Here is a 15,099-nt window from a genome sequence, read left to right as displayed (position 1 = left end):
CAGGAAGACAACACATATACCCATCTACTATCACAGTAGATTAAGTTCCAAATATATAAAACCAAGGATTCGAAATCGTACCAGAAGCTGAATGCCACAAGAAGGAGGGGTGCGTGCGGATCACTCTTCTGTAGCCTCTGCTCCCCGAGACAAGGCCGTCTCCAGGGTCGGCCAGGCACTTGTCTCTATAAATAACGTGATTGATTGTTCAGTTACAAAAGTCACGGGGTCGCCTGATGGATAGGGAAGATTTAGGATAGCAGGTGAAGAAGAAGTCCGCTGCTTTTCTAAATGATGATGGTGCAGTCGTCGTGCATGGCAAGTCTCACTAGTGTCCCACTAGCATGTCTCTCCATTGTTTGCTATCAGATGCGCAGGGTCTGACTACCTGAAAGAAGGAACCCTGCGGCAGCTTTCCTCTGTCTCTCACGAAGTCACCATGAGTCAGAATCAACGGAATGGGAGCAATCTCTTTGAATGGGAGAAAAAAGCAGTGCTATTCGTGAAACCCTTTGAAATCTCTTTGTATGGAAAGAAGCAGACAATGTTTGTTTTTTCCCTTTTGGCGGGGAATGGGAGGGTTGGGTTTTGGGGGTTTTTTGCCTGTGTAGTTTCCTGTGACTATTTCTTTAATATTGGCTTCATTAATATCCTGTATTTTCCATTGTTCTACTCATGAATAATGGCTTGCAGTGCCTCAAAGATGGTCACTGTGCCTCGTTGATGATGACCAAATACTGATCTTAACCAGAGAGAAAACTAATTTCTTTTCTACTCAGCTTACATTTTTTATTTCAATTTTTTTATTAATAAAGCATTTTATTGTGGGCTCTTACATATATTATAACAATCCATACGTCCATTTTATTAAATGGATATGTAGAAATATTGCCATCGGCAATTTTAAAAATCATTTTATTGGGGTCTCGTAATCCATATCTATATCCATTGCGTCAAGCAAATTTGTACATTTGTTGCGCCCATCATTCTCATAACATTTGCTTTCCACTTGGGCTCTTGGAATTAGCTCCTCAAATTTTGCCCCTTCCTCCCTACTCCCCCCTCCCTCATGAACCCTTGTTAATTTATAAATTCTTATTATTTTATCATATCTTACACTGTCCAACATCTCCCATCACCCACTTTACTCTTGTCCATTCCCCCAGTGGGAGATTATATATAGATCCTTCTAATTGGTTCCCCCTTTCTACCCCACCTTTCCCCCACCCTCCCAGTATCGCCACTCTCACCACTGGTCCTGAGGGGGTTCATCTGTCCTGGATTCCCTGTGTTTCCAGTTCCTTTCTGCACCACTGTACATCCTCTGGTCTAACCACATTTGTAAGGTAGAATTGGGATCATGATGGTGGGGGTGGGGGGGCGAAGCATTTAAGAACTAGAGGAAAGTTGTGTGTTTCATCAATGCTACACTGCACCCTGAGTGACTCGTCTCCTCCCGACTACCCCTCTGCAAAGGGATGTTCAGTTGCCTACAGATGGGCCTTGGGTCCCCACCCCGCAACCCCCTCATTCACAATTATAAATTTTTTTGCTCTTTGGTGTTTAATACCTGGACCCTTTGACCCCTTGTAATTACACAGGCTGGTGTGCTTCTTCCATGTGGGCTTTGTTGCTTCTGGGCTAGATGGCCGTTTGTTTGCTTTCGAGTCTTTAAGCCCCCAGACACTATATCTCTTGATAGTCAGGCACTATCAGCCTTTTTCACCACACTTAACTTATGCACACATTATTCTTCAGCGTTTGTGTGGGAAGGTGAGCACACAATGATGATTTTTTGTTATTTGGTATCTGCTACCTGATCCCTCGACACCTCGTGGTCACACAGGCTGGTGTGCTTCTTCCATTTGGGCTTTGTTGCTTCTCAGCTAGATGGCCGTTGTTTACCTTCAAGCCTTTAAGACCCCAGGCACTATATCTTCCGGCCAAATCTTCTCTTTTGAGATACTCCCTAGCAAGTGACCAAACCCCTGCTTTCCATACACAGCACACCAGCGGGAAGGACTCATGCTTCATGGTGAAGTCTTTTCTACTTTGTTTTCACTCATCCACACGAGTGAACAGAAGTTGTGGCTGAAGAAATGATTGTTCAGCATGGAACAGAAAGGACTACCGTTTGGGGGAACACTATCTACACCTTCATAGACACCGAGGTGGCCAAGAACACAACTTGAAGAGCTTCGCCCTTCAACAGAAGTATCAATGTTGAAAATCAATTCACACACTTATCCCCGTGGGGCTACTGAAGAAAACGGTGTGAGCTCGCTGTGAACATGTGTTTGTCTTTGGCTCCTGGATGCTTATAAAAGAAGACGTGTGCTCTGATGGGTTTGACTACCTTTCCCTTCTAAAAAATCAACACAGATCTTGGTGCTTTATTGGTGTGACGCAGGGCCTACCTGGAGCGGGAGAAATCCGTTTGCAAATAAGAGCTCATTTTGCAAGACATCCTGACACTTCTTCAAGCAAGAGTGGATTATAACTCGTCAGTGGCTTAGAGAGCCCCTGCCCCATCCTTTCTACAGGGGGCTTTTAAACTCCCCTCAGTGCAGGAATGCTAGTGAGTCCTTTTTCAATGGTCCAGAAAGGGAACGGTGATAGGAGTGATCAGAAACAACAAGGACAGGGAAGGTAGTGCTCCTTTTAAGATCTGCTTTCATGTTTCTCTCCTCCCCAGGACTCTTAGATCCATACCACCTTCCTAAGACAAAGCGAAAATGCAGGGCCCCTTATTTGAAAATTAGGATGACCAGGCGAGCAGGACCAGGTATCTGGTCCTAAGGTGGGTGAGAATTCACCCTCACTGAGTTCTCACTTCTGCCCTCCTGCCAGATGTGCCAAGATGTGGGCAGGGGGTGCACAGTGTACCCAGACCTTCCCTAAAGCAGTGCCCACAATGCTGTGAGGACAGCCCTCGGCACTGGGTGCGGCAGGAAGGGGAGGGAGGTCAGCATGGACAGGGGCCCCAAGCTTGGGGCCGAGTGGCTAAGAACCTATAGCAGAGAGGTTGATTGCTGCTGACCTCAGGAGATGTGCTCCACTGTCCCAGCAGACCACTTGAATTCCACCGTCTCCGAGTCACTTCTGACTCACAGGGACCCTAAAGAATGAGTACAGTGACTCCGTAGACAGCCACATCTGTGGAGCAGCTGGTGGGGCAGAACTGCCGACCATGGGGAGAAGCCCAAAGCTCAATCTACTATATTTCCTGGGCTCCTTGTTGGACCACTTAGAAGACACAGATTTAAAATAATTCACAAGTTTAAGGTGGCAAATGCTGAACACGGAATCCCAAGTACGGGCCTTGTGAGCACAGGGTTCTACAAGACCCTCCACACATTTAGGAAGCTATGCCTACCTTGAACTTCTATCAAATGCACCCTTCGTATCTACTGGTCAGGTAGAAAGCACCCTAGAATCATGCTGAATGTAACAGGGGGACACATTTGTTATAGGTGGTTTATCGTATGTATACGCCTGCCACGAAATTTGGAGATTTGGTAAGTAGATTCCGGTCACTTCACTATGTAACTGCTGGTGTCTTACTATCCTAGAACTCCAGGCCAGGGGATGAGGGTGGAGTTGGATGGTGAAGAAAGGCTCCCTGTTTACTGGGACTGAGCAATACAGTGATCAGACTATAAAACAAGGCAGAAGACATGTGTGGTAATAGAGGTCTAAACAAGAAGCAATAGGAAAACAGGGAATAAATTGATACTTTGGGAACTACAGATAGAACTTGTAGAATAAAGAATAACTTTAGTCTATGACGGATGGGTAGTCACAAAGGACAGAATGAGCAAAGTTACTACATAGCACGCTGACACATGTGCTCACGTGGCTGAGATATCTAGTCATTCTCAAGGTATTCAACATCTATTTTCTAGATGCAGCAACAGGGATATACACATACAGGATTTGGAATTAGACAACGCTCTTTCAATTAAAGCCACTAGTTATCAGTTGTTGGCCTAACACCTTACTTAACCACTCTGAGCTGTAGCTCTAGTGTTCTGTACAACACAACTGGTGTCTTCCGAGAATTACTATTAGGATTATGGAGATGTTGGTAAAATATTCCAAGCAGCACTGGGATCTAGGGAAGGAGGCCAGTAAACAAATCATCGAGTCGTTTATAAATGCTCTGAAATCACAATGCACAGGAGAGGAACTGAACTCAAGCCAGGAACCCCGAAGGTGCAGTGGGTTCCACTCGGGGCTGCTGACCTCAGACTCAGCCGTTTGAAACCACCAGCCCCTCTGGGGAGGAAGGGTGAGGGCTCTGCTCCAACAGAGCGTTTAAGTCCGGGAAACCCACAGGGGCCGTTTCCCTCTGCCCTGGAAGGTCACTTTGAATCAGAATCTACTTGGTGTCAGTGAGTTTGTCCCTCCCCAGGGAGCTTTGATGGCCTTATGAGTTAAGGATAAAGACTTGCAACCTCTGAAACAGAGTAGGGGCACCTCTACCCCCTGTCCTGAAGGATTGAGGTGGAATTTTGCAGTGAGTTCAGTTTGGGGGCGTTGAGGGGGTGCTGTTTCTTGGTACCTCCCAGAGGATGCTGGGCGGGGCTTCAAGGAGTAGGTAATGGTAGTGAGTGTTGATAAATAAACCAGAGGAAATTTCTTCCATGGACAATTCTTCTTAGGGTTTGAAAGGATGGATCATCTTTATCATCCGGGCAGGCAGGGCACAGTGAAGGAGCAGGCAGGAGAAGAAGGATGACCACTTACCTGAATAAAGATGACAAAGAATGGCTCTTCGGTTCTTTCCAAAGCCTCCTCAAAGCATCCGACCTCTGGCAGGAGAACAGGAAGGAGGCAGTCTTCCCTTTGTTGCAGGCGCTCTGTGCAAGTTTGTTTATTTGTTTGTTTCAGAAGATCCAGAGAGGGCGGGAAAATCAAGAGCTGTAGCTGCCACCCACAACCCTTTGCTTAGTTTGTGGACATTGGAAGCAAGAGCTGTTTGCTTCTTTAAAGTCTTGGCTCTTAAGGTTGTAGGTGGGCTGGTATGGTGGTCTGTGCCATGACTTAACCCACTAGGCCTGTTATGTTTTCTCTCTCCAGGCTGAACGCTTGCCTGTACAGACTCCATTCAAAGAAAGAGAAGTCGCCAGTCTTCAGCACTCTGTAAGTAACATGGCCGAGCTGGTGGCTAGCGTGCTTGCTAACGTATCATTTGATTTCCGCCAGAGTCATGGTGTTCCTTTCTCCCCTGTTTGAATGTCTCCAGTATGGTTTGGTAAAGATCTTAGGCCTTCCTGCCACTGTTAATTCATCTCATTAGTTAAAGACACTGCAGAGCATCATGGGGAATTCCCCAGGCCGCAGTCGGCATCAGCTGTGGCCCACAGTGAACCCCGAGGGAGGGAGAAAGGCCAACACAGAAGGATGTGTTTGTGGGGCTGCTGATGCTCATCCTTACCAGACCTGGCATCAAATGCAACTTCATTTCGCTGTGTTCTTCCCTCGTGACCCGGAGAGGAATCATGAGGCTTCTGTTCATTTTCGTCTGTTTCGTCTAATTCCCGGGATTATCTTCTGTATTCACTCCCAGCTGGCGGCTCGCTGAGAGATTCCTCAAGGTCACAATCTTGTGCTCTAGCTCACCCAAGCCAACATGAGCTCCAGAGTTTTAAAACCCCAAATTGAGAACAGTGGCCATGTAGCCATGCTTTGGAATTTAGGGCTGAGGCCCTCTTACTCAAGGCAATGTGAGCAACAAGTAATCCCCTAAATTACTGGATTTCACCTTGCCATTCGGTAGCTTGTGGGAGAATAACGGAGGGACTCACACACGGTTGTGGATTATACCCTCGCCTGTCAGCAGTGTTTGGATTTCTCTCTCTTTCTCTCTCTCTTTTGTAGAAGGGACCAAGTAGCAGGAGGTGTGACTATGAAGATGAGAATCCAGTGGGGGGAGATGGAATTCATCAGATGTACCCTCTCTACAATGAGCTGTGCTACCCAGACTGGAGCCCCGGCAAACATCATCACAACGACGAAGACCCCGAGCCAGTCTACATCAACCCACGAGAACATTATGTGTGATTTTCCTCTTTTTCCCCAAGTGGATGTACTAACAAATGTTTATTCCTAGATGGAGGAGCGAAACGGAGGAGGCCGCCAACCGTGATGATTTTACTCTCGCTCACATAAAGCAATCTCCATCTGAGTGTATCGCAAGCCTTGATGAATGACGTGGAGCCAGTGAATCTCTTGGCTTTGTTGGGGGTTTCTGCGCCACCAGCTGCGTTGGTGAACTCGAGCATGGAGCTGTGTGTGTTCCCGGGGCAATGGTGTTCAGCTGCTACCGTTTGGCCCACGGTGGCAGTTTCCTTTAAAAGTCCAGCATCCGTCTGTGACAAGTGCCGTGGTTCTCTAGAAAGAGCAGGCCCCACTGGCATGTTAACCTCCCTGGGTCTCAGGTAGGCTAGCCTGTTCATCTAGAATTCAAACAGGCAGGGAAATTAGTTCAGAATCCGTTCAGCGCATTATTTCACAGCCATTTGGCATTTCCAGTCATGCATAATATCATTACAATACCCGTGGACAAATACACGCCTGAGGGAGAAGACAAACCCCGTTTTGCCAGATTCCCCCTCCGACCCCCACCCCTCAAAACACTGGCAGTTTAAACGTTCAGTCTGTTGGTTGCTTTGAACTCTTCTGATGGTGTGGTCCATGTTCTTGCTTGGGGTCTGGGGTCCTGGAGAACACCTATTTCTCGTTGTTATCAACTAACTCTCCATTACCTGTGTGCTAACAAAGGTTGTCCTCTGGCCCCGCCAGGTTCCCACAGTCCTCGTCTTTGTTACACAGATTAGCGTATTTCCCACCTGTTCAATCCTCAAAGCCAGCCCTGTCTAAGCGAAGGCAGCCTTCAGCCTTGCTCCTCCTCCTCTAGTATTCTGCACGGCAAGCTCAGCTCTCACGATCGAAACTTCTCTCCAACTAATCTCCCCACAAAGGCATTAGCTACCTTTCTGCATTCTTCAGACGACTTACCATGCGTGCTTTCTCTACCTCAGAAAAGCTTGCTGGAACCTCGCCAGGAAATAGCGCCTGCTTTTAAAGGGCAGGTGGAGATTTTGAAAAGAGGAGAGAGGAAGGAACAAATTCCACTTGAATAGGGCCTCTGTACCGAAGCCCTCCTGTGGGCCTTGGTTCCTCCTCCGGGTGTCAGCAAGAGCAAAGCGAATATTCTGCTAAAAAGGAAACACGGCGATTTGCCTACTAGTCGATCCCACAACACTGCAAATGACTCTTGAGCTTGCTCGCCCGTCTTTGCCAGTTTGTCGTAGCTGAGACTGAGGAGGGTAACAATTATGGTGGGGCGAGCAGAGAAGGGGGAGCTTAAGCTCCCTAGCAAAATCTCTCCTCACTCTTCCCTGAAGAACATCTTACAGAAAGCAGTGTTTTCCTGTGTCCTGAAGAATTAGAGGTATATCACAGTTACTTAAAAATATATAAAAGATAATACCCAAAACTTGTCACATACTGGGACAGGGGGTCATAAGCAGCCAAATAAAATAGTTCACATTTCCCATAGAAATTTCAAGGGGACAGGAGCATATTAACACGATCTCTAATCGGACACCAAATGTGCTTTCCTGATCCATTGACACTGGTTTATTTTTACGTGGCCTGTGCTTTCTCGGGCAGGTTCTCCAGGCTGTTTTACAGTCGTACCATGGTCACCGGCACCAACCACCCTAGGACATGCTTACATCTCAAGCAAATGCTTCTGCGTGGTAATTGGCCATTTTTATGGTTTTGGTTACGTGGAATCAAAGGGTCAATTCCAAGGACCCTCGTGGCTGAATCACCACGCTACCCCAGTGTACACTGCCCATTGTAACGCGCTGGCACAGGTACAGGGCATTAGACAGTTTGACTTGGGATCCCATTCATGAGTTAGGGCAACTGAAGGTGTGAGAATCCTGGCAACTTACTCACCCCTCCCACCCCCCACTTAACAAGATCTGTAGGTGACTCTCACGTAACTCGGGTGGAAAGGCAAATTCTCTGCAGGGGGTCGAACTCAGATGAGCCCTGGTTACTGAGGAAATGGTGTGGGGACCTCATCCACACTCTTGTTCGTAACTGTCAGGGTCCCAGGACTTGTGGTGACTCCGTGTGTGCAGAGTGGAACCACAGGGTTTTCAAGGCCATGGCCAGGCATCTCTTCAAAGGCATCTCTAGGTGAGTTTGAACCACCAGCCTTCTTGGCTTGTAGTCAGCCCTTAACCTTTTTGGTAAGACACTGCAGAGGTCTTGGAGCATGCCTCAGGAATTGGGGGTGGTTTTTATGATCCTGCTTATTTTACTCCTGGGAAAGATTGGGAAGCACCAGGTCTCCAGAGCCTTTGTTCTCTCCTCAGAGCCTCACCACCCACCCCACTATAGAGATTTCTCCATCTTAGCCCTGGTGACTGCTTTTAAGCGAAGGTGAGCAGTTGAAACCCACCAGTTGCTCTAAGGGGAAAGATGAGGCCTTCTACTCCCATAAAGATGGATAGTCTGGCAAACTCAAAGGGACGGTTCTGCTCTGTCCTCCCAGGTCATTATATGTCAGGAGTCAACTTGAGAGCAGTGAGATGTTTATGGAAATGCAATTTTAAGATGTAGATACCTCTTGTAGCTAGCTAGTCCAGTATCGCCTTTCCCTCTGTGTATGATCTCTCTTTAACAAATGCAGAGGTTTTATAGCCGGGGGCCCCTTCCTTGGGTCATGTGAGCTATGTATAGTAATAGCTTGACCTGGCGCCTCCCATGTGTTCTCTCTAAATACTCAGCTGAATAGAAAGGAGCTTTAAAGGGATTTGATCAGCTAGCCCCCTCACACACACACACACAAAAAAATGCCATCCAAAATTAGCCTGTGGATCTCTAAATTTGGAGCTTAGACTACTTGGCGATGACCATTTAAATTTGGAAGTTAGAGCCGTAAAGGTCAATGAGTAAGGCTTAGGGCTATAATCCATAGCTGATATTAGATACTCTCCCCTTAACTGGATCGCTGAAACGCACTGAAATAGAAATAAATCCCCAGAACACTTATCCACTCGTGCTGGCAGCTCAGCATTGCAAGGGGAAGTGGGCATGCCATCTGAGATGCGCAGCGGTATTGTCTGTGCAGTGGGCAGCCCCAGCCTCGGGAGTGTGTGGCTGCCAGGCCCTTGGCACACGGCACCAGAATGAAGCATCTGTACCCCCTAGGGCTGACCAGATACATGTGCTTGGGATTTAAATGAATTCTCACATGGGGGTGATTTCACATCTCTATGAGGCTTTTCCCTAACTCTGGCCTTCTGGTAAGTTCTGATTTTTAAAGTCGCCCATGCTCTTGGGCACATAATAGAAGATTCCTTCTGGTGCCAGGCTTCCCCATACCTCACACAGGTGTTTTGTTGTTGTTGTTGTTGGCTAGTTGACCCTGCGCTCACCGCCACCTCCTGTACAACAGAACAACCCACAGAGCAGCCCCGTGCTGTCCTCACCCTGGTGGCTGCCTTTGAGCCCGTTGCTGTGGGGGAGACGCCAGACTCCTGGGGGATCTTGCTCTTTTTCTCTGACCCTCGGCTTTAACAAGCATGACGTCCTTTCCCAAGAAGCAGGCTCTTCTCTCCTGTGTTTAAAGCATGTGAGATACAAATCTTACCATCTTCGCTTCTAAGGAGTGATCTGGCACATTGCCAGATCAGCGGTTCTCAACCTTCCTCATGCCGTGACCCTTGAATACAGTTCCTCATGTTGTGGTGACACCCCCCCCCCCACCATAACATTATTTTCATTGCTACTTCATCACTGTCATTTTGCTACTGTTATGAATCGGGCGGCCCCTGTGCAAGGGTCGTTCGATCCCCAAGAGGGTCGCAACCCACAGGTTGAGAACAGCTGTGCTAGATGCTTTTAAAATGTGCTGCAAACTAAATGACAGGGCTCCTTTATTAATTTCTGTGGCCTTGTGTGCCTTTAGGGCAGCAATTCTCACTCAACCTGTGGGTCGCAACCCCTTTGGGGGTCAAACGACCCTTTCACAGGGGTCGCCCAAGACCATATTTCCGATGGTCTTCGGAGCGCAGACACCGCTCCATACAGACCTGCCCACATATGGGTCCCTACCACATGAGGAGCTGTATTAAAGGGTCACAGCATTGGAAGGTTGGGAACCCTGCCTGAGGGAACCTAGGGGCGTCCATAGCCTTTTCTCTTTGACTGTAAAAGTCAGCTTGGTTTTCGCTTGTGTAGTCGTTCTCCGCCTGTGCTGGCTTCTAGGCGCTGCTCTCTGTATGCCGTGGGGCTGTTTCTTTCCAAGTCTTTATTCCTGGGATGCAGACGCTAGCACGTTATACTGGGAATCAAAAGGCCAGCCAGGTTCTGCCCCTGGCTCCACCACTGGCTAGCTATGAAGACTTAGACAAGCCACTGAACCTCAGTGGGCAGCAGTCGCCCGGTCCACAGAGCAGAGATTAGAATGTCTTCCCTGCCAGCATTGTGGTGAGGATGAAAGAAGATGACGAATGGGAAAATGCCTGTGAATCTGCTACTGAGGGCTGCGTCTCGGTGCCCATGCCCTTGCCGGCATTTAGCGCACTGTATCCCTGGAGAGAAGTCCGCGGAACAGGAAAGTTGCAACATGACCTAATTTTAAGCATAGCCAAGTGCAAGCGGGAGACGTTTGCTCTACCGTAGTGTACAGTTGTCATGTGGAATCTTCACTTATGGCCAAATCTTAGCATTTTTAGCTTAGTCTGCCTATGAAAATGCATGTTATAGCCAGTGTGCACACACACACTCACACACATTGCATTAATTATCAGTCAGAAGTTCTTTAAAATCTTTACGAGGGTAAAGACTGTCTCCTTGATTTATTTTTTTTAAGCAGAAGATTTTTAGAAGAGTACAAGCAGAGGTAGGGGAGGAAAATATAAACAATGGAAGCAAGTTCACTGCCATTGATTTTGTACTCAGGGAGATTCTCGGATTCGTTGGATCAACCAAAGCTGCCAGGTTTTAGGTTTTTTAAGACCATGTGACCTTTCACAAGCAGATACGCAGGCTCCTCCTTTCAAGCACCTCTGGGTAGACTCGAACAAGTATTTTCTCTGCTAGCCTAAATCCATAAAATATTAGATTTACCCCTACTCCATTTTCATTCATGAGTTGGTTAGTCTTTTCTACTCAGATATCAATTGGATAGGTTAATTCGGGGTAAAGCTAAAGAAACTAGAATAAAAAAGATCAACATTGAGATGACATGAGAAAAGCTTTTACCATGCATTGTCGGTAGGAACTATGATGTAGGAGCTCCTTCTAAAACTTCTAACACAGGGAGAAGGTTCCCATTCTAGAACATTCTGGTTTTCAGTTACCACTGTGCAGGGTTTACCCAGGAGGTGTGTCAGTGGACACAGGAATGCCCTTAACCCTAACACGATTAGGAAAGTATTTGCCATCCTGAACAATCTTCGTTCCACAAAAGCCAGCCCTGTAACAGTCCCACTAGAGGTGGGAGCCACCCACCCAACCCCCCGCCCCGAGGGACCAAATAGCTAAGGGGTAGCTACTAATTGAAAGGTTGTAGGATCGGAAGTGGCACAGGCTTAGGTGTAGGACTGGCACCTACAAGGGCAGGAGTTCAAACCCATCAGCCGCTGCACGTGAGAAGCATGAGGCTCTCTGCTCTTGCAATGACTTGCAGCCTCGGAAACCCCTGCAGGGTTCCTATGAGTCTAAATGAATTCAGTGACAGTGAGGTGTTCTCTATTAAGAGAGAGTCTTGCCAGAGGTGCCTGGGAAGAAAGCCCGGTCAGTCTACCTGTGGAATAAATATGTGCCTTTGAAAACCCTATAAAGCATCATTCTACCCTGACATACATGAGTTGCAATTAACTCCCCGGCAACAAATGGCTGGTAGAGGCAGGAGACCAAACAGTTGTCCTCTTGAGGTTTTTTCCCAGCGCTATCATTTAACATTTCTATGATCTGGCCCCCGGGGGCTCAGCAGGATCCTTGGTGTCATGACAGAAAGTGGCTATATTTATCATCAGCGTGTGGGCCTGATCTGTGAAAGTCAGTCAGTGGAGACCTTGAGGGAAAGCCTCCCTGGGAATCCAGAACATCAGCTTTGCTACACTGCCCCAGAACTATGGCCTGGCTTACTACAAGTGTGTCCGACAACCGGGACAGGGTGTTTTATGTCGTTTCCTCCCAAGGTGAGGGATGTACTTCAGATATTTGTAATTGCCCACAATACACTCACAGTGTGCCCGGGAAGCCTCCAGATGCACAGGATGTTCCAGGCGAATGGACATCGTTGTCTTGATTTCCAATAATGACCAGTTGTTTTCTTTTAAATGTACCCCAGAACATCAGCCAGACTGAATTTAAGTTCCTCTCAGGCCCATCACATTTTACCTAGAGGCAGCAGTCCCCCCATGAATGCATGGTTTTATGCGTGCTCACACTGTGGCCTATTTGTGCCTCTGCTTTTTCACGTGGCATTAGGAGAGCTTCTTGTGAATATTTCCTCTAGTTGAGCATTTCGCTACCCAGACTAGCATTTGTCACCTTAGGTTTCCTTAAGCACTTGAAGGTGCAAGCCCTTTGTTCAAAACAAAACAAAAAGCAAGTCGCTGGTGCTGCTACTGGATCCCTGGATTATTCCACTTGTTCATTCAGAAAAGTCCTATTTATTGTCCACCTTCTGTTTCTATTTCTAAGTCCCTGCTTTAAGTTATACTGTCTGCTCCCTCTCCCTGTGGCCTCCACCTCTCAGCTTCTTTATTTCTCAGCACCCCCCTTCCGTGAGCGCTCTCTGCCTCACAGGGGTCTTGCAGGGCAAGGGAGAGGGGATAAGATGTCTTCAAGAGAAGCCCTACTTTGAAAAGTGATTTGCTAAAAACCCGTTGACCCAGAAATGAGAAACCCCATAGCGATTATATTTTTTCCCCTATCCTTTTGCCATCTTTATTTCAGAAAAGGGATCTTTGTCTGAGTAGAGTCTTACACGGGTTTTCCACTTCCTCGTTAACCCTGTCCCCGCTGACGTTGCCCTCTCTTCCTTGTCCAGCCTCTGAGCATGTTACTTGGGCCAAACATTCTCACACAGCTGCTGCTCAAGAAGCAAATGAGTGTCCTCAATGCGGCATTGCCTCCTCCCTGGAGGAGGCAGATGCTGATGAGATCGCCAGTGGCTCTGCCTGTCTCACCATGAGCCTTGCTTCCCCCAGGCTGCACTGAGGTTCATTTCTCAACTGCCCAGCCCCTGGATGTGGTGAAATCTGAATAAGAAATGGTGAAAAGCGTTTTGCAAATACCCTGTACCATATAATCGCACACAGAACACTCTGGAGAGTAGCCAAGTAGAATCGTATTCAGAATATTTACCTAGATGATTTGCTAACCTTGTTCTCCTTGGATCCTGAAAGCTCATTCCTCGTTCCTTCGCACTATCTTGTTCTCATGCGTAGGGTAAGGGATCTGCAGTATGTATTTTCTCCTAAATGTACACTTCTCGGTTCACTGGTATTTTAAGTGTTAAATAGGAAGGCGTTGAATTAAGTGGTAGGGTGGGAAGGGGCATTCCAGCTCAAGTGTAGGAAAGTACAGAAGTAAGATGATGAATAGCTTTGAATTTAAGATTTTATAAGAAATAGTAGATGTTATGTGCTGTTTTTAGATATTCTTTATTTTTAAGTTACCAGAAATTGTCATATTTTTGCAGTTTGGGAAGTATATGGCTCTTTACTTGTTCTGAATAAAGGTGTTTTCTTAAAGTCAAGTAAGCCTCTTCATTGACATTGTTCTCGGAGAGTTAATGATGATTAAAATACATAAAAACTTAAAAATCAATAACATCATTGCAGGCAATGGGCACACAGATGTAGCAGACAATGCATTCAGGGTTTTTACAAATACGTTCCTATAGCAATTCTTAAGTTTCTGTTCCTATATCTTTCTTCAAGGTAAGACTTAAACATTAGAAAAGCAAGCATGCATGGACACAACATTCCAAGAGACTAATGGAAAACTATGTGATGCCCATCTATCACTGCCAACTGTTCTAAAAGGGACCACAATAGAAGGTCCTGCATGGAGTGGAGGAAAATGTGGAACAATAAAAATTATTCAAACTTTAAAAAAAAAGACTTAAACATCAGTAACAAAATTACCTACATGTCTCAAGCAGTACTGAAACTTGTTTTATTTTTGCACATGCCAAAAGAAGAACTAGTTGGTTCCCAGTTCCAACTGTGGACCAGCCCCGACAGGTATCACAATAGAGGGTCCTGGTAGAGCGGGAGAAAATGTGAAGCAAAACTCAAGATCAAAACAAACTTCCTGTCTGACAGGTGGAAGCCCCAAGACTGACTAGCCTTTGGTCATTCTTCAGGCCTGGGACTGAACTTACCTTCGTGGCTCAACGTACCGCCAACAACAGAGAGTCCCGTCGGGCGAGCAATAACACCAGGGATAGAGGCATTCCTTCAAACAGTCAACCCGAAGACATGAGCAGAGCAGATTTTGTCCAGAGGAAAAGCTCAGAGGGCAGGGATGGAGAGGGAAGCAGGACAAATAGAAGTGGTAAATACTAGAAGAAAGGCACTGCTACAGCGGGCCTGCCGCCGATGTCAGCAGATTCCGTGGGTGTGACTTGAATGGAAAACCAGTCTGCTTGGTAAGCCTTCACTTAAATCGCAATTTAAAAATGTAAAAAGCCAGTGTGGGGTTTGGGACTAAATTGGCCTGGGACTCAGGTATGTGTATTTACTCACATATAGATAGAAAGTGAGCTAGGGATGTTTTGAAAGTAGGCTACAAAGAGAGAAGATTAGGAGTATGTGAGCACCGAGGATTAATGTTCCAGGCTTATCCAGGCAGGGTTGTTTGAGGGGAAATACACTAGGTTTATCCAGGTGAGGTTAATGATTGAAAAGTAAATATATAACAAACAAAAAGTGTGCCAAGTTATGTATTTTAATTGTGAAAATTACTGTGTCCTTTTTTTTTTCTTTTAACAATTTATTGGGGCTCATACAATTCTTTTCACAGTTCATACATATACATACATCAATT

General features: G+C 46.6%; 1 protein-coding gene across 3 annotated transcripts in view; it reads left to right on the top strand.

Moving 5' to 3' along the window:
* The window catches only part of NECTIN3 (nectin cell adhesion molecule 3), a 140,345-nt gene extending 126,541 nt beyond the window's left edge, over nucleotides 1-13,804 (top strand). The window contains exons 6-7 of one of the 3 annotated variants that reach the window (XR_012782884.1): nucleotides 5,083-5,145; nucleotides 5,884-5,899. Coding sequence is in view for 2 of the 3 variants with exons in the window: in XM_075542548.1 (XP_075398663.1) it covers nucleotides 5,083-5,145; nucleotides 5,884-6,066 (246 nt within the window). In the remaining variant the exon portion in view is untranslated. Of the gene's footprint in view, nucleotides 1-2,005; nucleotides 2,111-5,082; nucleotides 5,146-5,883 lie in introns of those variants that run through there. The other 2 variants (XM_075542548.1, XM_075542550.1) reach the window with 2 other exon arrangements.
* The last annotated feature ends 1,295 nt before the right edge of the window (nucleotides 13,805-15,099 follow it).

Source organism: Tenrec ecaudatus, chromosome 2 (assembly GCF_050624435.1).
Source record: "Tenrec ecaudatus isolate mTenEca1 chromosome 2, mTenEca1.hap1, whole genome shotgun sequence".
Lineage (NCBI taxonomy): Eukaryota > Metazoa > Chordata > Mammalia > Afrosoricida > Tenrecidae > Tenrec > Tenrec ecaudatus.
This window is presented reverse-complemented; position numbering and strand designations above follow the sequence as displayed.